Source organism: Arvicola amphibius, chromosome 4 (genome assembly GCF_903992535.2).
Source record: "Arvicola amphibius chromosome 4, mArvAmp1.2, whole genome shotgun sequence".
Lineage (NCBI taxonomy): Eukaryota > Metazoa > Chordata > Mammalia > Rodentia > Cricetidae > Arvicola > Arvicola amphibius.
The window spans coordinates 50946743-50972627 of record NC_052050.1 but is presented as its reverse complement, the minus strand read 5'-3'; the positions used below and the strand labels follow the sequence as shown (position 1 = coordinate 50972627).

The following is a 25885-nucleotide window of genomic DNA, read 5'->3' as shown; positions in this document are numbered from 1 at the left end:
TGTGGGCTGTTTCCTTTTAAGAAATGAAATCCATCCTCCTTGTCTTTGCTGTCTTCACCGAGGCTAGCTGGGTCTCCATGTTTGCCGTAGGGCCTCTCTGCTCCTGCTTCTATCTCCTTTCCCATTATCCGGGCTCCTGCCAGCAGTGAAGGAGTTAACACTGCCAAGGCACCCCCCCATTCTGGCTCCAAGCTCCCTCCCTCCCTCCCCCTGCTTCCTCTCTCCTCCTCTCTCCCCTTCCCTCCTCGGCTCCGCGGCTTCATCGGCCGCTGCCATCTCCAACCCCCCCCACCCCACTCCCCCGCCACGGCCCCTAGCCCCTGGCCGTTCGGCAAGACCCCTGCTTATCCCGGGGCTTCCCGAAATCCAGTTCCCCTCCCCCACCCCAGCTCATGCCCCAGCCCCAGAAGTCCGGGGCTGCCAGCCCCCGGTGCCCCTGCCCCTCCTGAGAATCGGGGTGTGCTCCTCAAGCCCCCTCCCTTCCACTTGGGAGCCCCTTTTAGGGTCCCCCCTCCCTTCCACGCTCCTCTATCCTTCTCTTCTCCAACCTTCTCTTTCCCCTCTCACCCCTCCCCCCATCCTGGCCCCCCCTGCAAAAGTGGGGTGCGGAGGGGGGAGGGGTGAGAACCCACCAAGGGGAGGAACAAAACTCCAATGAAGTCAGAGCCCCCTACTCGCCGCCGCGGCCAGGCCCCCCAACATGGACTGTCTCTGTATAGTGACAACCAAGGTAAGCATGATGGGGGTGCCCGTGAGGAGAGGGAGTAGGTGATGAATTTGTGGAGAGGATTAGGTAGGCCTTCTCTAGGGCTGCAGACCCTGGAGTGAGAGCATCTGAAATAAGATGTATTAGAGGGGTCACAATTTAGTTTTGGGGTTCACATCTGATAAAACGGTGGATTTGGCCACAGGTGCCACCTGGAGTGATCATTTTGTACCTATAGAGAAATGAAGAATTTGGTATTTGGGGTGGCTTGGTGGGCTTTGGTGTTCACCAGCGATGTTTTGAGGGCAATTTATTTAGGGAGAAGCCTGCCTGGCTCACATGGGAGTTATGCTCATATATGTGGGAAGGTGGGCTATGTGTATGTGTGTTGCTGGGGTTTTTTCTCCTTCCTGGGCAAAGAAGCTGGTTTCTAGGTGCTGGCCAGTTTTGGGGTCTCTTGGCATGAGGGTAAAGATTACTGGTTGTGAGTGTTTGGCTTGTCTGGGAGGGGGGATCAGCTGGCAGGTAAGGGTGGCCCTTCAGGACACAGGACATCTTGTGGTAGATATGTTTAGGATGCTCCTGATTTGAGGGAATTTTTAATTTAGGGCTTAATTCTATGGAATAGAGCAACCTGGGGGTTGTCGGAGAGCTGGGGCCTGATACAGAATTACCTGAGAGAATGGACCAGGTGAGATTGGAATTTGGGGTACTCCCATGGAAACCAGAAGGTCGCAAAAGATGAGGTTGCCGTCTCCAAAGAAGGATGAGAGGTTGAGGGTATGAGGGTAGAGAGAAGCTAGTTGAAGAGGGGGACCATGTGGATGTCGCAGAATTCGGGGGTAGCCCAGGCAGGCGCCCAGTATCCTGATCTCACACAATTCACCTGGTCCTGATCAAGGAAGCAGAAGAGCAGATGGAGGGGACAGTTGCCCCTGACTCTTGGGAGGACACCTGGGCATAAGGGTCTCTGAAACTTATGGGGTGAAGAGGTTACTGGGATTAAAAGGTGGAGGAGGAGGGCAGGGCTGGCAGAGCCAGGAAGCCAGGATCCATACAAGGGTGCAGGGTCCCTGTGGTTAGAGCCTGAAAAGAATGGGAGTCCTGGGATGAAATGCCCTAGCAAGCGCCTGGTAGGATGTTTAGGTCTAGGTCCTTTGCTCCCAGACTCTGGGACTGGCAAACTGGATGCCTGGTGTGTGGAGGGAGGCCTGGGCGGGTGGCAGGCAGCTGGGGGCTGGGGGGTGGGACAGGAAGTGGGGGCCGGGGGAGGCGGGGTCTGGGTGAGTCACAGGCTGGGGAGGGGGTTATATTTAGTGGGAACTGCAGCTTCTTATGGGAGGGAGCTGAGGACACACATGTTCCTTGCCACAAACTCACACATGTGTATACACATGCATTGTGCACGTGTAAGCATGATTGGAGATTGGGGGCTGAAGACTTTAGGTCTGTGCCCCTCGCCCCATCTATAGGGATGCTTGTTTTTCTCCTGTTTTGTGGGCTTTGGGCTTTCTTCCAGGTTGCTGGTTTTTCAGTAGGTTTTTGATCCTCCGTTCTTCTAGCCTTCTTTGAGTATCTGCCTGTGCTTTTTCTGTCTCTTGTCCTTAGGCCTGACCCTTGGCCTTGGCTTCCTAGCTGTTGTCACCTGTGTACAGATGTATATAGGAAACCCATTGGAATGTGTGGGTTCTGCTTCTAACACGTGAGCACATGAATGCCAGTAAGGGTGAGGGGCTTGCCTGCACTGCTAACTATTCTGGATGGATGTATTTATTTATTTCTCAGCTCCACACTCCTATGTGTTCGATGGAGCACATGATTGAGCCTCCCTGAAGGTAGGAGGCTCACAGAGAGCCTCATGCATTCGGGTTTTACTGAGGCTTGGAGACCTAGGTTTGCCACATTCATTGGCCAGAAAACTTGTCAGCCTTCAGGATGGAGGGACTCCAACTCCCATAAGGCCTTGAGGTACAAGATCCCTCAGTGGTAGAGTGTGGCTGTCCTTAGGACTGTTGGGAGTTGTGGTTCTTCTCTATCCAGGGCAGTGGCGGGGAGCCTAAGAAAAACCAGCAGGGGCACATAGCTTCTGCCCTCCGAAAATTTTGCGGGGTGGGGGTTTGGGAGTGCTCAGGCTTTGTAGTCACTGATCTCTCCTGGTCTGTTTGATGGCCCTCCTATCTTTCGTTGCCTATATTTATAAACTGCTGCAGTAATTTAAGGAACATTTATTGAATACTTAATATGTGCTCAGCTCTGCGCGCTGTGAAAACTCTGCTTTACAGCTATCACTGAGTCTTATTCGGTACCTAGATCTCTGCCAGTATCTCTATCTCAGAGCAGCTTTCTCCCACTCCGCCCCCGTCCCTCCCCCTTCTCCCCGCGCTGCTGCCGCAGTTGCCATGGTAACCAGCGACGACTGAAGTTGCGTGGCGGATTTGAGGGCAGGGCGAGGGTGGCGGAGGGCGGAGCAGAACAAATGGAGGCTGGGGGAAAAGTAGGGAAAAGATAGGGGGCATTTGGCCAGGGCCCCGGAGGCGAAGTGGTTAAGCCCTCTGGGTGGTCCTTATTGGGCAAAACTAAGATGCTGGGGGCGGGGCACTGTGGCCAAACGCTTCATTCATTGGTCGGCAGGGGCGTGGTGGAAGGATAGTGTGGGCGAGGCCGGGGGAGCGAATGGGCGGGAAGCGGAGGGAGGCGTGGTTTCATAGAGCCAGGTGGGCGGAGTCGGTTTACTCTATCGGAGGAGGCAGGCAGCATCCCTCAGAAAGAGGAGGGACTACGTTGCCAGACCAACATGAGGGCGGGGCTGACCCGGGAGGGGCGGGGTGTGGTTCCTGTACCGAAAGGAGACCCGGTTCGTGTGGCGGTAGTCCAAGTAACTGCGGGATGCGGGGGTCTTTGGAAAGGAGAATCCGTGGGTTGGAGATGTGACGTCTCAATCTTCCTAAGATGGAGGCTTGTTCAGATTTCATCAGAGTACCCCTCCTACCTCAGCTCTGTTCCAGGGAGACAGTTGCTAGGCGACGGCAAAGTCCTTGATTGCTGCGTTGCCTGGCAACGGGGAAACGGAAAATGGAGGGAAAAAGGAAATGGGGGATGGGAGAGGGTCTTAATAGTCCATAGCGCCTACTGGTGGAGAAGGACCTATATATTTTCTAGACTAGGAAGGAATTTTGAGTACAAGACCGTTTCGCATTGGTGGTTTCTGTGGACACATGCATTTTATATAGAAATAAAAGTAGGACACTGGCGGCGGGGGGGAACGTTCATTTTGGGGGGCTTACCTAACAGATGCGGAATAAGCGCAGGGTTGAAAAATCTACGGAGGTCATTAGTGCCTTTTGCCTTAGGTGGGAATTTTATATTCTGTAGACAGCTGATTTGGGGAGAACCCTCACAAGAGAGATGGCATTTACAGGGAGGATATTTGGGAAAGAAGTTTGCAAGTTCAAGAGTTTGGGAACTGATGGAAGACTGAAGTGACATGGAGCAATTTAGGGTATTCTGAAAGATTTGTGGGTCACTGTAAATTGAGGTCCAGATCATTGGTGAAATTATTTTGAGATAGGGTCTCACTATGTAGGGTCAGGCTGCCCTGGAACTCACAGAGATCACTGCCTCTGCTTCCCCAGTGCTGAGGTTAAAGAAAAGCACCACCATGTCTAGCCTGATGCTTCTCTCCCTCACCCTTAAATGTAGTAGAAAAGATATATTTGGAGCTTGGTGGTGGTGGCACACACCTTTAATCTCAGCACTCAGATGGCAGAGGCAGGCAAATCTCTGTAAGTTCTAGCTCAGCCTGGTCTACAGAGCTAGTTCCAAGACAGCCAAAGCTACACAAAGAAACTCTGTCTCAAAAAACAAAATAAAAGAAAGAAAGAAAGAAAGAAAGAAAGAAAGAAAAGAAATATATTTGGGAGCAAATCTTTCAGTAAAAATGTAGCTCAGCATCATGGAGAGAATGTTGAAAAGTGGGGGCAGCCCAAAAATTTACAAATTTGAGATGTAAAGAAAAGACTAGTTAGATATGTATGTCTGTAATCTCAGAATTTGGGGGGTGGAGGAAGTTGGGAAGTAGAGGCAGGAGGATCAGGAATTCAAGGTCACCCTCAGCTACATAAAGATTTTTGGCCAGTCTAGGTTACATGAGACTCTATTCTCTTTCAATATATACATATGTGTATATATATGTGTATGTATACATAATATGTATGTATGTGTGTTTGTATGTATATATACACATATGAGCTGTCAAGATGGCTTAGGGGTAAAGATACTTGCTGTTAAACGTGATGACCTGAGTTGGATCCTTGTAACTCACTTGGTGAAAGGAGAGAACCAACCAACTCCCTAAAATTGTTCTCTGACCTCCTCATGCATAACACAGTATAGGCATGTATATTATACTCACAAACACGTAAATAAATGCAATAAAAATTTAAATAAAAGATAAAATATCTTTTTTTCTTTCCTTTTTTTTTATTTTTTCGAGATGGTTTCTCTGTATAACAGCCCTGGAACTCACTTTGTAGACCAGCCTGGCCTCGAACTCAGAGAGATCCTCCTGCCTCTGCCTCCCGAGTGCTGGGATTAAAGGCGTGCGCCACCACTGCCCGGCAAAATATTTCTTAATATAAGGCAAGAGTTTGGGAATAACGAGAAGAGACTACAAATGAGTTCTGAAGGGTTGCTTTAAGGCAGGTTAGATAATACTCAAAACTGGGTTCTGGTGAGGTTTTGGGGGGTTGGTATCTTAGAGGGTCCATCACATCATTTAGTTTAGTGTTTGGGCAAGGCATCTCCAAACAAATCTGAAGAGGCCTTAATTTGGATGCTTGTGCTAGCCAATGGCGATATATTAATGTTAAGGTCACTAGCGGTGGACAGGGGGGCAGGTAGGACTTAGGAAGGAATGATTTAAAGGGTATATAAATTTGAAGGCACATTGAAGATCTGTGGTTCTTAACTCTTGAATAAAGCATTGTCTGGTTTTGGGGTTGGGTTGGATGGGCTGCAGGAACTCTGTCAGAGTAGATGCTTTGGAGTCCGGTGGGGTGTTTACAGTGAAAGGCTTCGAGTGGGGGCTTCAGATCTAGGAGTTCTCAGAAGCGATAGGGAGAAGTGCGGTTGCCTCCCCTGTAGTCTAGGAGTACAGTACCCATGAGAGACCCATTGGGGTTTTGTAATAGAAGCCCAGTGTTTTGGGGGCGGTGGAGAATTAGGTGAAATAAGGGGCCCTTGAGAACCAGAGCGATAAACTGCTAAAGTTTCCAAGTGTCAATATTTGTAGAGGGGTCGAAATAGGAGTATACCTGGGAAGTTGGAGTTCACAGGGAAACAGCTGGAATCCGGGAAGTTGGTAGCCAAGAGGGTCTCCCCTCACCCTTCTCTCCCATCATGACGCTTTCCCGTACTGCGCAGGCGCCGCCCCCCCCCTTCCCTGGCCGCAGCCTCCGGTCGCCGCGGCCGCCGCAGCCCCCGCCCCCTCTGCCCCTCCCCCCCCAACTATCCTTGCTGTCCCACCTATACCCTCCCCTTAGTCCCCCTCCCCTTCTCCATGTCGACTCGGAACAGATTCGCCTCCATGTGTCTCTGCGTGGTACGTGCCGCGGTATGGGATCCGGCCCGCTTCCCTCTTCCCAGACAACCCCCCCCCATCATCTCAAGATGAAGCTTCAAGTCTGTCGCTCTTCCCTCTGCTTGGCATGGGGTCTCTGGGTTGCAACTTCTTGAAAACAGGCGCAGTGGGTTAAAGTGTGTTAACTTCTTGTTATCCACTTTAATCCACACTCCTCTATTTTTGGGGTGCAAGCCCCGGTTCCAGGTCATTCTGTGCAGCTGGGGCTTTGAAGATAGGGGGAAGGTACTGCAGGGATATATTGGGGGTGCAGACTTGCCCCAATAACAGAGTGCCAGTCAGGACCCCGCATCCCAGTGGGTTACAGGAGATGTGTCCTCCTTCCTGTCTGACTTCAGCTGGCCTGTAATCCAGGACTGAGAGGGGTCGACCTCCCCACCTCCAGGTTTGTAATGTCAGAATTATTTTCCTACCATCCCTACCCCTTCAGAGTTCTTTTTCAATGTAAAATCTCCAGGGACTGACTGACCATAGACCCTAACTCATCCAGGCACATCTTGAGAACTTTGGTTCTTCATTCTGTGGTCCCCATTTCCCTCACATTGCCTGCCAGTCTCCAAACCCTTTTCTTTAGTGTCAGACACATGTCCCTCCCCATCATAGGGGTGGAACAGGGAGATATGACGGCTCACTATGACAAAAATTACCCTTGATTCTTACCTAGAATAAATGATTGCTTGTCTCCCTTCATGTCTCCATTTTCTTTGGTGCACCTGGCAGTTCCAGAGATTTAGAAATTTCCTGTTAAGTGGGGTGACCATGAAGGGGCACTGGGCTTAAGTTCTCCCCAATCTCCAAAACTTGGGAGATGCAAGTTTTTGTCCTGCTTAATTTATCTTCCAGGGAGTTCAGGGCAGTTTCTTTTGTGCATTCACTGTCTAGGGCATTTCCCCCCAGTGCGTGCAGTGGCCATTTAGAGCGGCTCACTCAAAGCTGCTAATCCAAGACAGTCCAGCCTTCAAGGAGGGCTCTTTTGCCTGTATTCTCCTTACTTTCCTTCCTCTCTTCTTTTTTTTGGGGTGGTGGGTGGGTGAGTGGGTGTAAAATAGGATTCAGACTGGTTCTGAACTCACTATGTAGCCACGAATGACCTTGAATTTCTAAGCCTTCTGCTTCCAGAGCGTGGATATTTAAGCATATACTACCATGGCAGATTTTCATCTTTATATTTTTCTTTGCCTGTGAAATTGACACCTAGAGTTTGACATTCTCTAAATATGTGATCCACACTTGGTGAACTCCCTTTTCCTTCTTTAAGACTTTTCAAACATGTATTTATTTATTTATTGAGACAGGGCCTCACTATGTAACCCTAGCTGGTCTGAAGCTTTCTATATAGACCAGGCTAGCTTCGAACTCACAGAGATCTGCTTGCTTCTGCCTTCCAAGCTCTGGGATTAGAGGCATGTATGATCTATCATGCTCAGCTCAAGATGCTGCTTAACTCTAGTTGCCTTTTGTTCTGGTATGAGAATCTTGCCTCCCCAATCCTCTACTGCACCCTGAATCCACAGTCAACTTGATACATCGTTCTAAGACTTTTCAGGATCCCACTCTAGCATCAGGCATGGGCTGTCCTGATAAGCTTCCTTCTATTTAGTCTTGCAACTGTTGTCCCCCAACTGTTGGTACTCTGTTTCTCAGACCTTGGGATGGAAATTCTGCCCACGTGTTGTAGCGGTTTTATTTTGTTTTCTCCAATCCCAGAGGGAGCCCTGCATCTGATACTCTCTTCTTCCCTGACTCTAGAGTTTTGACAGTTCTGCTTCTGTGGGTGGGAGGTCAACTCTGGAGGGGAGGAGCCTAGGAGGGCCTAGTAGAAGGTAGATGTGGAAGGAGCCAGGGGGGCTTCCAGCAGCCTCTATCTGCACGGTTCCCCTTTCTGACCCCAGTTAATCTCATTTACTGATGTTGCTATTAAGCTGGCCAGGAGGCTCTTGTCCTGGCAGCTGGTTAATTGGGCAGGAAGTCATGTTGAGCCTTTTGCCTCCAAAAGTCAGAGGGAGACCAGTTTAACAATTTATCCTCTTCTTCAATCAGTGGCTTGGCACCCATTCCTTCCTCCCCCTTCCCCAACCGGAGCCTTTCTGCCTCTGGTCCCCTGGCTTCCTCCCCCCATTCCATCCCTGTCTAGTATATCCGGATTAGCTGGCTAGCTTCTGGGGCCCCTTCGCTGTGTAATTCTGAACGAGTGAGGCCAATGAAGGAAGAGCTGGGCAGGCTTAGCCCTTCTCTGCTTAGGGCTGCTGATGGCAAGTACTCTCTAGCTGAAGTACCTGACTTTGGTTCCTGTTTCAGGCATGCAAAGGTGCCGGAGAGTCAGTTTCGATGGGGAGGCTGGGGTAGTGGGGTAGGCTGTAGAGCAGGGGCGTCAGATGGAGGATGGGAATGGTAGATGGTGATGGAAGCAAAGAACTTGGGGATAAATGAGGGTACAAGGGTCAGGTGTAGAACTCTTAAAGGGACGGAGTGGACGATGAAGCCTTGCTTGGGAAAGGCTTGAAGACAATGGTGGTTGCGGGGGGGGGGGGGCGGGTAGACGGCCGGAGCCCTTTGGTATGAGGAGTAGCCAAGTTGGAGGATGGAGAGCCTAGACTAGGGTAGAGATGAAAGGTGCTGAGGCCTTGGCTGGAGAGGGGGTTGTCGGGAGGGTGGAGAGAGGGGAGCCAATGGGCTGGAGGAGAGGGAGGGGGAGGAGCTGGTCAGGCCCCAGGGCCTTCCGCACTGCACTGCTGGGGGAAAAGGAGGCGGTCCGGGCGGATGCCCGAAGCCAGAGGCGCTGGGCTGGTCCAGTGACTGCCTCGGTCCCCATCCCAGAAATACCGCTACCAAGATGAAGACACGCCCCCTCTGGAGCACAGCCCGGCCCACCTCCCCAACCAGGTAAACGCCCCCGAGCTGGTGCACGTGGCGGAGAGGAACTTGTCCCACCTCGAGGCCGTCCATGGGGTCGTGGGCCACGCCCACCTCTCCCCCCTCAAGGTAGGAGACTCTGGCGGCCCCCTCCCCAGTGCGGCCCTCGGAACCTCGGAGCTGCAGCAATTCCCAAGGGCCGGTAGGGCAAGAGCTATGGGGGGAAAAGATTGGGGGTGGCCTGGCATCTGGGTCTTGGGCTCCTGGGGCTGGGGTTGGGGGTGTGCTTCTTGACTGGAGGAGGGAGCACGACGCTAAAAACACTTTGGTCTCACAGAAGAGAAATAGGCCAGGCAAGTGGGAGTGGGTGCAGCGCCTATAGCCAGGATGTATGTGCCTTTTTGTATGTTTGGTGTGTTGAGATGGATGGAGGCTTCCCCAAGAAGTGCCCCCAGTGCCATAGCCCTCTCCATTCCTTTATACCCCCACCCCCACTTCAGTTTTTTGTGTCCAGAGCTCTGTTCCAAGTGCCTGATGCCCTCATTTGCTCTTGTCCCTTTCCCCACCTCCTCCCCCAACCTCTGCCTCTGGGCCTGGCTCTGCCTGTTCCTGAGTCTCCAGCTCATTCCATCTGGCTGGACTGAGACTTCAAGTCTTGGTCCTTTCTGCCTCTTCCTGTGCCCAGCCTTTGCTCCCCTCCCGTGCTCCCCCTCCCTGCTGGCTGGCTGGCTGGTTCTTGATGCTGCCTCTCTCTTCCTCCCACGCATGCATCTCCTTCCCCCTCTCGCTGAACCCCAGCTCAGGCCTCTGTGGCCTGATCAATCCTCTCCTGGTCTGAGCAGTTGGTCCTCTCTCTGTCCTCCAGCTCCCCATTTCTTTCCCAGTTCCACTGTTCCCTGATCATCGCTGTGATTTTTCTTCCTTTTGCTCTCACCTCTACCCATACCTTCTTCAGCCATTCCTGTCCTCATTATTATATATGGCCACCTGTTCCCCTTCCCCTCCTCCTTTGTGCCCACAGTATGCTTTTTCTTTTTTTCTTTCTTTTTCTCCAGGCCTGAGAAGCCTTATTTCCCATATCGTCTATTTCCCAGCCCCCATTCTCTCAATTTCCTCCTCTAGGGACACGAGCTGTAAGACCGAGGAGCACACTGAGGGGCCAGAAGTGTGGGGTGCTTTAGGAAGGGGTACCCCAGTTGCTGACGTTTTACTAAGAGGATGGGAGGAGGTTTGTGAGCCAGGGATGAGGCAGGGAAATGGCTGTGGCAGTCTCGGAGACTAGAAGTGGCAGAGGGAGGAATTGGAGAAAAGTGGGAAAGGCCAGGGTATGGAGGCATGGGGTGAGACCAGAACTGGGCTGCTCAATACCCTTCTTGAGAGGAAGGAAGCCCTGGAAATGAGAACAGTGCAGAATATTTGTGTGCAGCTCTGTGGCTTCATGCAATGAAAGAAGATTCCAGATGCCTTTTGCAAGACAGGGCCATTATGTCTTGGGTAGGGCAGAAACAGGTGCTGGAGGGTAGCAGTTGTATAGCGCAAAAGCGGTGGCACCAGAGCTCAGGGAGTGGCTGGGAGAGGGCCTGCAGAGGCCATAGTGAAGGTGGGACATCTCAGGACAGGGATTCAGCAAGGGACAGGAGAGGCGCCAATATCCAAAGGAGCTGGCGAATGCGTTAAGGAGGCTGTGATTTGGGGCAGAACCTTAAAGGGTTGGGAATGAGCTAAAGGGGACTAACGAGGTGACAGAGAGGTGACAGGCAAGGATGGGAGAGGTACGGGGTGGAGCCGAAGTCTGGGATAGGGACAGGGAAGTGGGTGGAGAATGGTGGCTGGGGTTGGAAGATTTTGGAAATCTGAAGGCTGGGGACAAGGATCTAGGGAGGGTGTGGGATGAGAGTAGAGAAGCAGACTAGGTAGGAAGGGCCTGGGGGTGGGGAGAGGTTGTAGTATAAGGTGGGTCTGAGGATGTGTGCCACGGAGGGCGAAAATGTGGATGACTTCTGCAGTCAGTGACTATTGGCGAGACAACAGCGTTTGCCTGGGAAGGGATGACAGTTGATGCATGGGTATGAAATCTATTAAGGGGCCTGAAATGGACTTGAGAAATAGCAGGCGGGGGGGGGGGGGGGGGCGCGGGGGAAGAGGGACCTTTATAGGAGATGGAGACCTTAGGAAGGGAACTGGGAATCCTCTACTTAGTCGGTTTCAAGTATTTGTCTAAGGAGGAAATAGATTGGGGACCCCCGGAAGGAGTCTCTTGGCAGCCTCACCTCATTGCCATAGAGACGTGGCTTCGGTTGCCCTGGCAATTGGGGAAGCCCCAGGACAAGTCTAAAGCTGTCCCCGCCCTGCAGTTTAGCTAGAGACCTGGCTGCGTTGAGGCCACTGACGTCAGGGACCAGGGCACGCCTCGCTTTAACCCTTTCCTTAATGAAGTGGGGGCGGGGAGGAGTGGGGACTGTAGAAGAACAGGCTGGGTTCTGGATGCCTTTTACTCTCCATCCTCCTTCCTGACGTTCTTTGCACTGCCTAGGGTGAGGGGCTCAAAAGAGAGAGGAAGGCAGGTTATTCGGGATGCACTGCGCCCACGCCCACGAATAGAAGCATCCTGGCCTCTTGGCCCGGCTAACGGTGGGCGGGTCCAGAGCTGGAGAGGACTCACCCAGTCTTTTGCTGTAGGGAGTCTGTGGTACCCTAGGCCACGCCCCCACCCGTTGTCCTGACTACCAGGCCTCCTGGAGGTGGGTCTCCCCAGGTCTTGGCTGGTCTTAGATACTGTTGCTAGGCAACCTGGTCCCTGGAGGAAGGGGTGGATTGGATGGCGGGTGGGTGAGAGAGAGGGAGGGACCAGAAGCTGGGGAAACCCCGGATTCTCATGGTGCAAGATTTAGAGCAAATGTGTGCCAAGGTGAGGGACAAATTTGGGGGAGGGTTATCAAGATATTTGGGTGATTGTGAGGGTATAGAGACAGAAAGGGGACCCTAAAGAGGAGATGAGGACCTAGTGGACCTGAACCCTGGGGTGTAATGCGTAGCACGTAATGCATGTAACACCCTGTAGTGTTACATCCGGTGAGAAGCATCCCCCCCCAGCATGCTCCCCCTTTCCCCACTCTTTACCATCTGCTGCTCCCCTCTCCGTCTGGCTGTCTCTCTCTTCCCTCTTCTCATACACCTCTTTAAACATACAGGGGCCTGCGTGTGTGCGCACACTTCGTGTGTGTGTGTGTGTGTGTGTGTGCACGAGTGCATGCATGTTTGTGTAACACAGGCAGGCTGGGTCCTTGTTGCTTTGAAGGTGGTGGAGTGGACTTGCCTATGCAGTTTCAGGGGATCCAGATTAGTAGGGCCACCTCTGCTTATGAATTTCCTCTGGAGTCAAGGCTTAGGTAGCTTTCTGTCTTCTGTCTCCTCTGCCAGGCCAATTCTCCCCCTGTGATTGTCAACACGGACACCCTAGAAGCCCCAGGATATGTGAGTTGTTTAGATTTTGGGGCTGGGGACAATGCAAAAGGGTAGGGGAGAGGAAGGGAATGACTCCCTGTGTGGGGAGGGAGGGGGATGTTCTCTGACCAGAATGTCCGTCTCACTGTTTTTGTGTTTCTGTCCCGTGCTGGAGTTGCAGGTGAACGGGACAGAGGGGGAGATGGAATACGAGGAGATCACATTGGAAAGGGTGAGCACCAGGCCCTCCGTTCACATCCCCTTGGTTCTGGGCTGGTGTTTCTCTTTTTGTGCCTATGTTTCCTCGGTGTCCTGACCCTGTGTGTTCTAGCTGTGCCTTTCTCATCCTGTCCCTTTCTCATTTCCCTTAACAGAACTGGGCAGTAAGGGGAGCTGACCCTCTTGTCCTCCTTCTTCCCAGGGTAACTCAGGTCTGGGCTTCAGCATCGCAGGTGGCACCGACAACCCTCACATCGGTGACGACCCATCCATTTTCATCACCAAGATCATTCCTGGTGGGGCTGCAGCACAGGATGGCCGCCTCAGGTGGGGAGAGAAGACAGGGTTTAGAAATCTAATACCTCCCGGAAGGTGGTATCACATGTCTTTAATCCCAGTACCCGAGAGAGAGAGGTAGGCAGATCTCTGTGAGTTCGAGGCTAGCATGGCCAACAAGATAGCCAGGGCTACACAGAGAAACCCTGCCCCGAAAAACAAAACAAAACAAAAACAAAAACAAAAAACAAAAAACAAAAAAAAGAAAGAAAAAAGAAAAAGAAAGCTACGGAAAGGGAGGGCTGAGCAGCAGGAAGCTCCTGGCTCTGACCCACATTGTTGGTCCTAGGGTCAACGACAGCATCCTGTTTGTAAATGAAGTGGATGTTCGGGAGGTGACCCATTCAGCTGCAGTGGAGGCCCTCAAAGAAGCAGGTTCCATCGTTCGCCTCTACGTCATGCGCCGGAAACCGCCAGCTGAGAAGGTCATGGAAATCAAACTCATCAAAGGGCCTAAAGGTAGTACTAACCCACATTAGCGCCAGTCCCCTCCCCACCACCCTGCTTCTCCCTGCCTCCAAGGCTTGCTCCCCAGGCCCATAGGCAGCCACTTCTCCCCTCCTGGCATCCAGGACTTGGCTTCAGCATTGCAGGGGGCGTAGGGAACCAGCACATCCCTGGCGATAACAGCATCTATGTAACGAAGATCATCGAAGGAGGTGCTGCCCACAAGGATGGCAGGTTGCAGATTGGAGACAAGATCCTGGCGGTGAGGGCCTTCGTGGTTTCTAGTCGAGACTCGGGTCTCATTGCAGGCCTGGGGTGCCCACTGTCTGACCATTTCTGGCTCTGTCTAAGCTTTGCTTCCCTTGACCCTAGGTCAACAGCGTGGGGCTAGAGGACGTCATGCATGAGGATGCCGTGGCAGCCCTGAAGAACACATATGACGTTGTCTACCTAAAGGTGGCCAAGCCCAGCAATGCCTACCTGAGTGACAGCTATGCTCCCCCAGACATCACAACCTGTGAGAGCCCTCCAGACCTCAAAGCTCCTCATGACCCCTCCTAGTAATTTCTAAGATGTGCAGGCCCATGACAGCCCCTGTGGCCTACTTCATGAAATGGCCATGATCTCTGACCCTTGTGGTAGTTGGAGAGGAGATGGAAAGTCATTCGTGGAGAAGCACTCCCAACGATCGCTGATATTCTCTTGTCCAAGGGACACAGGGCCCATTTGGTTTTGTGGTTCTGATCAAATCCTTAAGTAAAAGACACTTCTCACATTCTTTAAAAATGTAGGGAAAGAACCGAGCATGGTGGTGCACGCCTCTAATCCCAGTTCTTGGGAGGCAGGTGGATCTCTGTGTAAGAGGCCAGTATGATCTATAGAACAGTTCCAGGACAGCCAATGCTACACACAAAACCCCTGTCTGGACCGTCCCCCCAACACACACACACACACACACACACACACACACACAAATGAAGGAAAAGAACAAACATAGGAAAAGCATGACATACTTGCTTTTCCAGTACTTGAGAAGTCAAGGTTGGAGGGTCAGGAGTTCAAGGCTATCCTGGGCTACATAGCAGGTTTGAGGTCAGCCTGGGCTACGTTAGACTGAGAAAATGGGGGAAAAAAGAGAAGGATAAAGGCTTCACATTTTATAGGAGCAGTTGACATGGTCACAAAGGTCATGTGGGAGAAGAAACGCAGAGGTCAGCTGTATCCGAACAGGTGTAAGTTTAGGTAAGAGGATACTGTTGTCACAGAATAAGGTTTGTTTCAGAAAACCATAGTTGGCTTAATATTAGGGAACCTTTTCACATGATTCAGTATATTAAGAGTGAGCTGAATGGGGATGGTGGCCCACACCTATAATCCCAGCATTCTGGAGCCTGGGGCAGGAGGATTGGAAGTTCCGGGGTAGCCCAGGCTACATAGTGAGATGGGGCCTATAAAGAAAAGAAAGAAAGGTAGAAGGTGGAGGAAATGTGTGAAAGCAAGCCCAGGAGTAGCAGCTCTGTGACAAGTGGGCAGTCACCAGCAGCCAGCTGCCGTAGATGGTTCCTGTCAGTAGAGCCCAGCTGTGCCCGTCCCTCTAGGAGTAAGGCACGGATGCCTCTTACCGGGGTTGCTCTTCATCGCCCTTGGCAGGCTCTCCGTGTTGGTGCTGCAGTTACTTACCAACTGCAAACTGTTCCTGGAAATTCCGATAATTAAAAAGATCATGTATTTTTTTTTTTTCTTGCAAGGGTGATAGGATGGAACCCAGGGTCTCATGCATGCTGAGTAAGTGCTTTCCCACTGAATTACACCTCAGGCCTCACAGCCCTGTGTAATTTCTCCCTCACCATCCTCTCAGTAGAGTGAATATAGATTAATGAAGGAAAAGTGAGGAAGAACTCTCAGAGGGATCCTTTTCCTTTTTTTTTTTTTTTTTTTTTTAAAGATAGGGTCTCTATGTAGTCCCAGACTGGCTTTGAACTTGTGCTAATTCACTTTCTCAAACCCTCTGACTGCTGGATTACAGGTGCATGTCACCATGCTTGGCTTTAGACTTTTTATGTATAAGTATCTTTTTGTTGTTGTTTTTTTCAAGCCAGGGTTTTTCTGTGTAGACCTGGCTGTCCTGAACTGACTCTGTAGACAGGGCCTCAGACTCAGAGATTCACCTGCCTCTGCCTCCCAAGGGTTGGAATTAAAAGCATGCACCACCATCATCTGGCTGAATCAATGATTTCCAACCAGGATAATTTTGTTAGCTAAATTTATCATAACATTTTGTTAGGAATGGAATGGGGAAAACAGGAAAGGAATATTTTTGTCATTTGTCAGAAATACCAATTTGACAAGAAATATAATAAATTGATGAAGAAAATGACAAAAAAATTTTTGAGACAGAGTCTCATTATGTAGCTCTGGCTGACTTGGAACTTGTTATGTGATCAGACCGGTCTAGAATTCATTATAGAGACCAGACTGGCTTGGAACTCAAAGAGATCCACCTGCCTCTGCCTCCTTAGATTGAGAATAATTCTTTTTTCAAGACAAGGTTTTTCTGGTGTAACCTTGGCTGTTCTGAAAGTTACTCTGTAGACCAGGCTGGCCTTGAACTCAGATCTGCCCGCCTCTGCCTTCCAGGTGCTGGGATTAAAGGCATGCACCACCACCGCCCAGCACAAATGCTAAAATTTTAGTGAAGGGTATAAAGCAATGTTTTTGGATGGAAAGTTTTGAAAAGTATTTTTTTTTTACATTTATTTAATTTGTATGTGTTTGTGTTTCATGTGTGTAGGTGTGTGCTCACAGGCTCACACAGAAGTGTAGAGCTCAGAGGACCATTTGTGGGAGTCAGGTCTCTCCTCCCACCATGTGGGTCCTGGGAAACAAATTCAGGAATCTTCATCCACTGAGCCTTTATGAAAAAATCTTAATATGTGAACGATCTCAACCTTCTTCAAATTATACGTTTTATGGAATTCTAACCAGGATTTCAGTATTATCTTTCCCTGGCATTTATGTAGCATCTAAAGTTCAGCTGGAAAAATGTGTGGGAGATTAACTAAGACATATTAGGAAAGAATGAGATATTTCCTTTATCAAGTATGAGACACACCATATTCAAATTTTATGGTACTATTTGTTTTTCCTTTTTGTTTTTGAGACAAGGTCTCACTATATAGCCAAGATTGCCCTTTAACTGGCAGTCTTCCTGCCTCAGCCTCCTGGGGCTGGAATTATAGGCGTGCGTGTATGATTATATTCAGCTTTCTGGTACTATACTGAACCCTAAAGCCTACCAAAAATACCTTGATTTTGTGTCCAGTCTTGGGCAAGAAGCCTAAGACAAGAGACAGGAGGAGCAGTATATGTCGTTTGGGAGGTTGACGTAGGGGGATTGAGAATTTAAAGAAAGCCTGGGGCTATATAGAATCTGTCTCAAGAAATGGCTGGGGATGTAGTTTAGCTGATGATGTGCTTGCCTAGCACACGTGAAGCGCTTGGGTTTGATCCCCTGGCTGGATAAATCTGGGCATTATGGTACATGCTCCTAGTGCTCTGGAGGGCAGGGAAGGTGGGGGGGACGAAAAGTTCAAGACTACACAGTGAGTTTGAGGCCAGCCGGGGCTACATGAGACCCTGGGTTTTTTTGTTTTTTTTTTTTTTGTTTTGTTTTGTTTTGTTTTGTTTTGTTTTGTTTTAAATCCAAAACATGGCTGGGGAGATGGCTTAGGTGGCAAGGTACTTACTTTGACCACAAGACCAGAGTTTGGGTTCCTAACACCCACATAAAGAGTTGGGTGCTATGTTGCACATCCGTCACCCTGACTCTGAGGCGTGGTGCAGAGGAATTCCTGGAGCTCACTGGCCTGTTAGCCTAGCTGAATGTGTGAGCTCTAAGTCAGTGAGGTGGAGCTAGGCACGGTCTCTGTGAGTGCAAGACAGCCTGGTCTACAGAGTGGGTTCCAGGACAGCCAGAGCTACATAGTGAGATCCTGCACAAAACTAACTATATAAACAAACAAACTAAAAATAAGATGGAAAATGCTTTTGAGGAAAACACTCAAAGTTAACCTCTGGCCTCTTTCCTTGTGCATGCACATAAGTACTTTCTCTCTCTCTCTCTCTCTCTCTCTCTCTCTCTCTCTCTCTCTCTCTCTCTCTCTCACACACACACACACACACACACACACACACACACACACACACACACCAACCAGAAAACAGAAATGTATAAATGTATAAGATGAGCCTTAGGATTTGTCAATACTCAAGGGCTCCAAAGGGACCCAAGACTGTTAGAGTCGCAGCGGACACAGGAGCCATAATTGAAGAGGATTTTCCTGGCCATTCAGAATTCATTTAGCATGTGAAACACATGAAGTAATACCTAAGACAAAGCTGGGAATCAGGCGTGGTGATGGATGTTTGTAGTCCCAACTATTAGGAGACTGAAGTAGGAAAACCAATGGTGCTCAACCAGGCATGAGCAGCTAAGTGAGATCCTGATTTGAGAATAAAACTCAAATCACATGTGATCAAGTGGGTTGGGACTGTGGAATGTGTTGGCAAACAGCGACTGTATAGCTGAGCAGGTCTGGAATTCCATCTTCATGACAAAAGCATTTTCTTTCATTACCTTGGGAGGATGCTAGGTTACCTAGAGGCACACTATTCTTCCTGAAAACGTGAAGGGAGAGAACCAGTCATTGGTCCCTTCTCTTCCGTGTAACCCTTACCACAGAGGCAGCACGAGGTTACCATGCAGCATTCCTGTATGGGGGTGGGGTGCATGTTGTCTTATTGTTATTGTCTTGAGATAGGGTCTCATCTAACCCAAGCTGACTTCAAAGTCACCATGTTACCCATGCTGGCCTTCAGTTTGCAGCTGTCCTCCTGAGGGGGATAGTGGGCTCGAACACAACACTCAGCAGGTAGGACAGTTCTTTATGAAAATATTACTAATGATTGTAGAAACTAATATTTTGTGGTCCCTGTGAATGTCAGAATTAGACACCACCATCATCAACACTTGCAAGACCTTAGGTGAAAGGCTGATAGAGCACATTAATGGGCTAATCAGGCTGATGCCACCAGAACCTGCCAGTTTTAGAAAAAAAGACAAGCAGCTAGCCTTTTATCTGTCTGTCTGTCTATCTTCTATCATCTATCTGTCTGTCTGTCTGTCTGTCTGTATGTATGTATGTATGTATGTATGTATCTATCTATCTATCTATCTATCTATCTATCTATCTATCTATCTATCTATCTATCTATCTTGATTTTGGAGACAGGGTCTCACTATATAGCTCTGACTGGCCTGGAACTCACTGAACTGCCTCTGTTTCCCCAGTGCCAGGATTTAAAGTGTGTGGCACCCCATCCAGCAGACTTCACTGTATCCTGTGGTGATGTAGTGGGAAGTACAGGATACCATCCTGAGAGAATATTTTCATACTGAATTTGAGTCTACTCAGGCCTCTAGGACAACTTAGGAAAGCAAAAAAGGAAGCAGACAGGAACGGGCACACATTAAGCAAGATTGCAGGGATATAAGGACTATCCCTCATAGAATATAGGAAATTCTTTAGACAAATAATCCAATTTAAAAAACAAATAAATGAGTAGCCATGAGGGAGAGAAATTTTGTGGATTGAGAGACCTGAGAGGCACTTTAACCGAAAGGCAGTCTGAAAAGCATGGTACTAATAGTCCCCTTTGACGTCACCATTCCTGGCATACTAAAGACATCTGACCTGATGTCATCTGTAAATTTCTGACCCCTGATGTGTTAATCACCAAGATACCTTTCTGGCAGAATAACTCCTTTTTGGCCTAGCCTGGCCCTGGGCTCCCCTGGAGAAGGTGGGTGGGCGGGTACTGTTGTCTTAGCATTTCTGTCTCACCCGTGTCTGTCTTCCCTCAGCGTATTCTCAGCACCTGGATAATGAGATCAGTCATAGCAGCTACTTGGGCACTGACTACCCCACAGCCATGACCCCCACTTCCCCTCGGCGCTACTCCCCTGTGGCCAAGGACCTGCTGGGCGAGGAAGACATTCCTCGGGAACCTAGGCGAATTGTGATCCACCGGGGTTCCACAGGCTTGGGCTTCAACATCGTGGGTGGCGAGGATGGTGAAGGCATCTTCATCTCCTTCATCCTTGCTGGGGGCCCTGCTGACCTCAGTGGGGAGCTGCGGAAGGGGGACCAGATCCTATCGGTGAGAGAGGCCTGTGTAGGGGTTTGCACTGCCCCCTATACACAGCTCTGTGCTCTTGGTGGGGGGGGGGGCTGGCTGGGTTCCAGCCTGGTCCTGCTGGACCATTCCCTGACACACTCGGACCCAAGAATTAGTCTTCCTGTCACAGGTGACAGCCTCTTCTCCTCTTCTCCCCTTTCTAGGTCAATGGTGTTGACCTTCGCAATGCCAGCCACGAGCAGGCTGCCATTGCCCTGAAGAACGCGGGTCAGACGGTCACGATCATTGCTCAGTATAAGCCGGAAGGTATGAAGCCTAGGCTTCTCTGCCCTCCTGGCTAAACTGGTCCCCAGAACTGTCATTTTAGCTGATGGGTGGCCTCAGCTGGAGTGGGGTGAGGGTGGTCGTGTGTGTGTGTTTGTGTGTGTGTGTGTGTGTGTGTGGCATTAGGATGGGACAGAGTTCCAGAACCTTCTTGTCCTTCCTCAGAGTACAGCCGATTCGAGGCCAAGATCCATGATCTTCGGGAGCAGCTGATGAATAGTAGCCTGGGCTCAGGGACTGCATCTCTGCGGAGCAACCCCAAGAGGGGTTTCTATATCAGGTGAGACGCTTCCTGGGCGTGATGCCTGAGGCCTCCATGTATTCTTCTCCCCCTGAATGTCTGGCCATCGCCACACAGCTCCATCCCTAAACCTTGACTGCCTTCTACTCTCCCACCCAGACCTGCCACTCAGCCGGGGTTCATAGGCTTGGCTGCACATGCTGATTTTCTAGAATACATTATCAGCACTGAAAAGCAGCCCCTGCCCCAAGCACCTTAATTGCCATCTAGCCCCATCACCCAAACATTTCCCCAGCAGCTTTCACGGTAGGGCCCAAGTTCAGTGTCCGACACAGCAGGCATGGCTAGTACCTACCCCACCTCCTTCCCTTCTTGCCTAGGCTGAATTTGAACTCCTGTGCTTTAATAATCTTCCTGCCTTAGACTACAGGCACTTGTCACCATGCCCAGTTTTGGGATATTTTGAGTCTTCTTTCAGCTTGGCATCCCCGTGGGAAGCCTCAGTGGGAAGGACTGCAGCTCTTTGTGCCTGTCTCCTGTCTTCTCTCTCTCTCTCTCTCTCTCTCTCTCTCTCTCTCTCTCTCTCTCTCTCTCTCTCTCTCTCTCTCTCTCTCTCTTTTTTCTTTCTTTTCCTTTCTTCCATTTCCATTTCCCCCCTGTGTGGGGGATTGAATGCAGAGCCTCATGCATGCTAGGCTCTCCCTGAGACCACCGCTGACAGCACCTCAGCTTCATACCTGACTGCTCGATAGCATCTCTTCCCTTCTCAGGGCTCCTTTTCTCATGGTTCCTCTTCCTGTCTCCTCACAAGACATCGAGGCCTCCTCCCTCCCCTTCCTCTCTTTTCCTGCCTCTTCTTTCGTCCTCTTTGTCCAGTCGGCTGGCCTTATCTGCCACCCTGCTGTACAGGTGTCTTAAAGCTGTCTGGCCTGCCTAGATCAATTCTGGCTGTTGCTTTTGAGCCATCTCCATTGGGTTTTCCCATGGCATGTCACCTTCAACACGTCCTAGACTGTGTTTGCTGTGTTTCTCCTGAATGCTTGTGTTCCTTCTCAGGAGGCCCACATCTGTGCTCTCCCCGGCCTGCTGAAGTCTAGTGGGTCTCTAAGGGTATCCGATTCTCACTGCCAGCTGATACCATATGACCCTGGGGGCTTGTTTCTTCTCTTCAGTTCCATTGTTTTTCTCGGCATCTTTGCTCTTTCAGAACCTGGACAGAGCTTTTAGTCCTTAGACGGTTTTGGGGCTTCTTTGTGTTTGCCACTAGCAGTCCATGCGTTGTTACAGAACCCTTGCCCAGAGTCTGGCTGGTCCTCGAGGTGCCTGATGCGTCCTTCCTTCCTGGAGTTCTCAGCCAGGCCCTGACCCATAGTCCCTTGTGCTATAGGGCCCTGTTTGATTATGACAAGACCAAGGACTGCGGTTTCTTGAGCCAGGCCCTGAGCTTCCGCTTTGGGGATGTGCTTCATGTAATTGACGCTAGCGATGAAGAGTGGTGGCAAGCGCGGCGGGTCCACTCTGACAGTGAGACCGAAGACATTGGCTTCATTCCCAGCAAACGGCGGTGAGGCTCCTGGGGCCCTGCAGCCTTCCTGAGAGAGGCGTTGATGGTCACAAGGTTCCCGGGGGGGCATTCAATAGAGGACTCTTGGGGGTATGCTAGATCCTGCTGGGGACCCCGGCTCCCATCAGTCCCCTGGAAAAGGACTTCTCACTGAGACCCATAGGGCCCAGGTGAGGCTAGGAAGATGGGATTCCCACTTGGTCCAGAGGGTGGGGCCTCACTGAGCATTTCCCTACTAGTCCCTGCTCTTCCTCCTCTTTTCCCACAGGGTTGAGCGACGAGAGTGGTCAAGGTTAAAGGCCAAGGTAGGTGGAGGGTGGATGGTGAAGCTGGTGGAGAGGGGGAGGGGTGGTCTCTGAGCTCCATCCTGAACCTACCATGAGATTGGTTTTCCTTTTAGGACTGGGGCTCCAGCTCTGGATCACAGGGTAGGTAGGGGGCCTGGGAAAGCTGTGGGATGAGTGGAGCGTGGCGTTTCGCTGGGCATTCTTGGGAAAGCGGACGAGACGGTCTTGAAGCCCCTAGCAGATGCCCTGTCTCCTCCCAGGTCGAGAAGACTCGGTTCTGAGCTATGAGACAGTGACGCAGATGGAAGGTGAGCCCTAGCCCCGGCCTCAGCCATCCTGCCCGCCCTTCGTGCTGGCTCCTAAGCCTGGCTCTTTCTCCTCAGTGCACTATGCTCGTCCCATCATTATCCTTGGGCCCACCAAAGACCGAGCCAATGATGATCTTCTCTCTGAGTTCCCCGACAAGTTTGGGTCCTGTGTCCCTCGTGAGTACGGGGGCCTTGGATAGAGATGGAGTTGGAGTCGGGGGACCCACGGAGTCTTACTTTGTCAGGGCCATGACACTGGGGTATAGTGGGACACAGGTCACCGTAGAGGAGAGGTGCTGCCTGCCCACTTTCATGCCTACAGCAGGCAATGCTGGGCCCAATTGCTGGGTACCAATTCTGTCACACCTTAGTCTCAGTCCCCCCAACAACATCCTACCAAGGACCAGCTGGGTACTGGGGCGGGGGGTGGTGTAGGCTAGTATTAAGGGATGGTGGTTAGATCCTTGTTCGGGTGGGATAACTTCTTGGCAGATACGACACGTCCTAAGCGGGAATACGAGATAGATGGCCGGGATTACCACTTTGTGTCCTCCCGGGAGAAAATGGAGAAGGACATCCAGGCGCACAAGTTCATTGAGGCTGGCCAGTACAACAGCCACCTCTACGGGACCAGTGTCCAGTCTGTGCGAGAGGTAGCAGAGCAGGTAAGAGCTGGTGGCACCGCATCCTCTTCCGCCTGCCCTCTCCCTACCCCAGTGCCTCCCTCCAGCTCTCTCTAACTCTCTTTCTCTCTGTCTCTTTCCCTGCTGGGTCTGCACTCCGCTCCTCCACCTCCTCCTCCTCTCGGGCAACTCTGACCGCCTGCTCTTTTGTGGCCCGCTACCCTTGCTTCTTGACCCCATGCTCCCCACTGCCATCTGTCCCCGTCTCTCCTCTGCTTCCCACTCCTTGCCCCATTTCTCCTCTCTTCCTGGGGCTTTGCCTTTGGTGGCTTGGCCTTCCCCAACGTGTTCCGTCCTTTCTTCCTGACTCCCCTCTGCTCCGTTCTCTCTCCTTTAATGGGGGGTCCCCACTACCCCTTCTTTCTCCCCTCCTTTAACTCCTTTTCCCTACTGCTCCCCACCCTGCCTGCCCTCTCTCTCTGGCTCTTGCCTCCATCTGCCTCCCCTCCCTCCCATCTGTCTCTCCTGTTCCTTCCATCTGTCTGTCCTCTGTCTGTCCTCCTCTCCCTCCCCCCATCCTAATTCCTTTATCCTTTTCCCTTTACCATCTTTCCCTACCTGTCCTGCTCTGCCTTCTGCATCCCACCTCTACCGCCCTTGCCCTTACTTCGCCTTCATCTTTTGGGTCCTCTCTTCGTTCTGCCCCTTCCCTGCCCTGTTGTGCTCGGCTCTCCATCTTCCATTTCCCTTTCCTCTCTATTGGTCACTCTGACCACACCTCTTTTTTTCTCTTGCCTGCACGTCCTTTGACATCTGTCACTTCCCCTTTGGCCACCCTCCTGCCCCCACCTTTCTATATTCTGTGTTTCTTCCTGGCACCTCTGTCTGTCCTCTCCTGCTACCTGCTGGTCCCCCTCCGCCTACCCTGCCTGCCCCCAGGGGAAGCACTGCATCCTCGATGTCTCGGCCAATGCCGTGCGGCGGCTGCAGGCGGCCCACCTGCACCCTATCGCCATCTTCATCCGTCCCCGCTCCCTGGAGAATGTGCTGTGAGTACGGTTCTGGGCTCCCCCTCCGCTCCCTACGCTTGTGATGTGGGCTCTCAAGGCCCTACGTGCTCTGTCCTCTCAGAACCTTGGACAGCAGTTCCTATTGCACTCAGAGAGCTTGATTGAGAGTTGAGAGTAGGGGCTGAGCTATGGCAGGCCTTTCCCCTTCTCCTGCCTTGGGCTAGGCAGGAATACAGTTTGCAGTAGCCTCCCTGGGGCATACACAGACTGGGGCAAGTCAGAACCTCAGAGGCAGTTGGAAGATGGAGTCTGGATCCCTTTGGTGGGACTAAAAGTTGGAAGGATGAGTTCCAGAGAGGTTCTGTATGGGGTGGGTTTGCCATGAGTAGCCCCAGAGGAAATCAGAAATTATATTGTTTGCTATGTGTTCCAACTAAGAAAAATAAAGTTTCAGCTTAGCATGCCAGGATGGAGGAGGTAAAATGCAGAGAGGGGCCCATCCCTCAGAGCTGCGTTTCTCTCCCTCCTGACAGAGAAATCAATAAGCGGATCACAGAGGAGCAAGCCCGGAAAGCCTTTGACAGAGCCACTAAACTGGAGCAGGAATTCACAGAGTGCTTCTCAGGTGAGAGGTCCCCACAAGCCCTGAGGACAGGGAGTCTTTGCTGAGATTCGATGGAGCTGCCCGACTGGGTTGGTGTGGGAGGAGGTGTCCCGTCAGTGGGCTCGGGGACCCACGGCTCCTGGCTGAAGGAGTAGAAGATGCTCCTTGCTCTGGGCTCCTTGGTCACGTGTCCTTGCGACCTTGGCCTCACTCCCTGCTCCTCCCGACTCGCAGCCATCGTGGAGGGCGACAGCTTTGAGGAGATCTACCACAAAGTGAAGCGTGTCATTGAAGACCTCTCAGGCCCCTACATCTGGGTCCCAGCCCGAGAGAGACTCTAATTCCTGCCCTGGCTTGGCCTGGACTCACCCCGCCTCCATCACCTGGGCCCTTGGTCTGGACTGACTAGCCCAAGCCCTTCGCACCCCAGCCTCCCTTCCCACCCTTCTTATTTATTTCCTTTCTAACTGGATCTAGCCCACTGGCGGGGGGACACTCCTCTGCATGTATTCCTGTACCCCAGATCAGGGCTCCTGGACCCCAGGAAATTGGGGTCTGGGGGGGCTGGGCTCCTGGTTCCGAGCCCTTGCTCCTTAGGACCCCCCTACCCCTGCCCGCCCCCATGCACACACAGACCCACTGGGGGCCTCCGCCCTCCCCATTTTCTCCCACATACATTCCAGAAGTCAGGGCCCCTCTCAAGGAGTCCCCGCTGTAGGGATGCAGGACCACAGGCTTCCGCGCTCTCCTGAGGCAGGGGCTGGGGTCACCCCTGCCCCATCCTAACTCCCCATGTCGTTTGATTTCTCTTTATTTTCTCCATTGTTTTCTTCTCAAAGGTGGTTTTTGGGGGGAGAAGTAGGGGGACTCTACTGCGGGTTCCCTGTCTTCCACGCGCCTCCCACCTTTTTTCTTTGCTGGTTTGCATGAGTGGAAGGTCTAACTGTGGCTTTTTTTTTCTGGGATTTTTTTTTCTTTTTTCTTTTTTCTTTTTTTCTTTTTTTGGGGGGGAAAGGGAGGGATGGGTCTAGGGAGTGGGGAATGTGGGAGGGGGTGGGGGGTCAGGGGTCAGGGGTTGGGTGT

At 51.4% G+C, this 25885-nt stretch overlaps 1 protein-coding gene across 3 annotated transcripts; it reads left to right on the top strand.

The window, feature by feature from the left end:
- Positions 1 to 641: 641 nt before the first annotated feature.
- Positions 642 to 25755, top strand: Dlg4 (discs large MAGUK scaffold protein 4). Of its 3 annotated transcripts, none has more exons than XM_038324813.1 (20): positions 642 to 730; positions 9162 to 9227; positions 12618 to 12671; positions 12823 to 12873; positions 13063 to 13187; positions 13486 to 13655; positions 13769 to 13905; positions 14016 to 14160; positions 19567 to 19862; positions 20045 to 20147; positions 20331 to 20445; positions 21794 to 21970; positions 22239 to 22275; positions 22371 to 22398; positions 22518 to 22565; positions 22641 to 22742; positions 23058 to 23230; positions 24128 to 24237; positions 24732 to 24823; positions 25037 to 25755. In XM_038324813.1, the coding sequence occupies exons 1-20, from the start codon at positions 701 to 703 to the stop codon at positions 25141 to 25143; spliced, it is 2166 nt and encodes a 721-aa protein (XP_038180741.1). In that variant the 5' UTR covers positions 642 to 700; the 3' UTR covers positions 25144 to 25755. The 3 variants fall into 3 exon arrangements, 2 of the variants coding, with proteins under 2 accessions (XP_038180741.1, XP_038180740.1); XM_038324812.1 differs by having other exon boundaries at positions 12814 to 12873; XR_005284949.1 differs by lacking the exon at positions 24128 to 24237 and having other exon boundaries at positions 12814 to 12873.
- Positions 25756 to 25885: the final 130 nt, after the last annotated feature.

What these genes read in the sequence shown, in the direction of transcription:
- Dlg4 (XM_038324812.1), top strand. Translation starts at nt 701, where the DNA reads ATGGACTGTCTCTGTATAGTGACAACCAAG. An exon ending in GCACAGGATGGCCGCCTCAG is followed by an intron (nt 13,188 to 13,485) that starts GTGGGGAGAGAA and finishes TGTTGGTCCTAG; the next exon opens with GGTCAACGACAGCATCCTGT. An exon ending in AGGGGGACCAGATCCTATCG is followed by an intron (nt 19,863 to 20,044) that starts GTGAGAGAGGCC and finishes TCCCCTTTCTAG; the next exon opens with GTCAATGGTGTTGACCTTCG.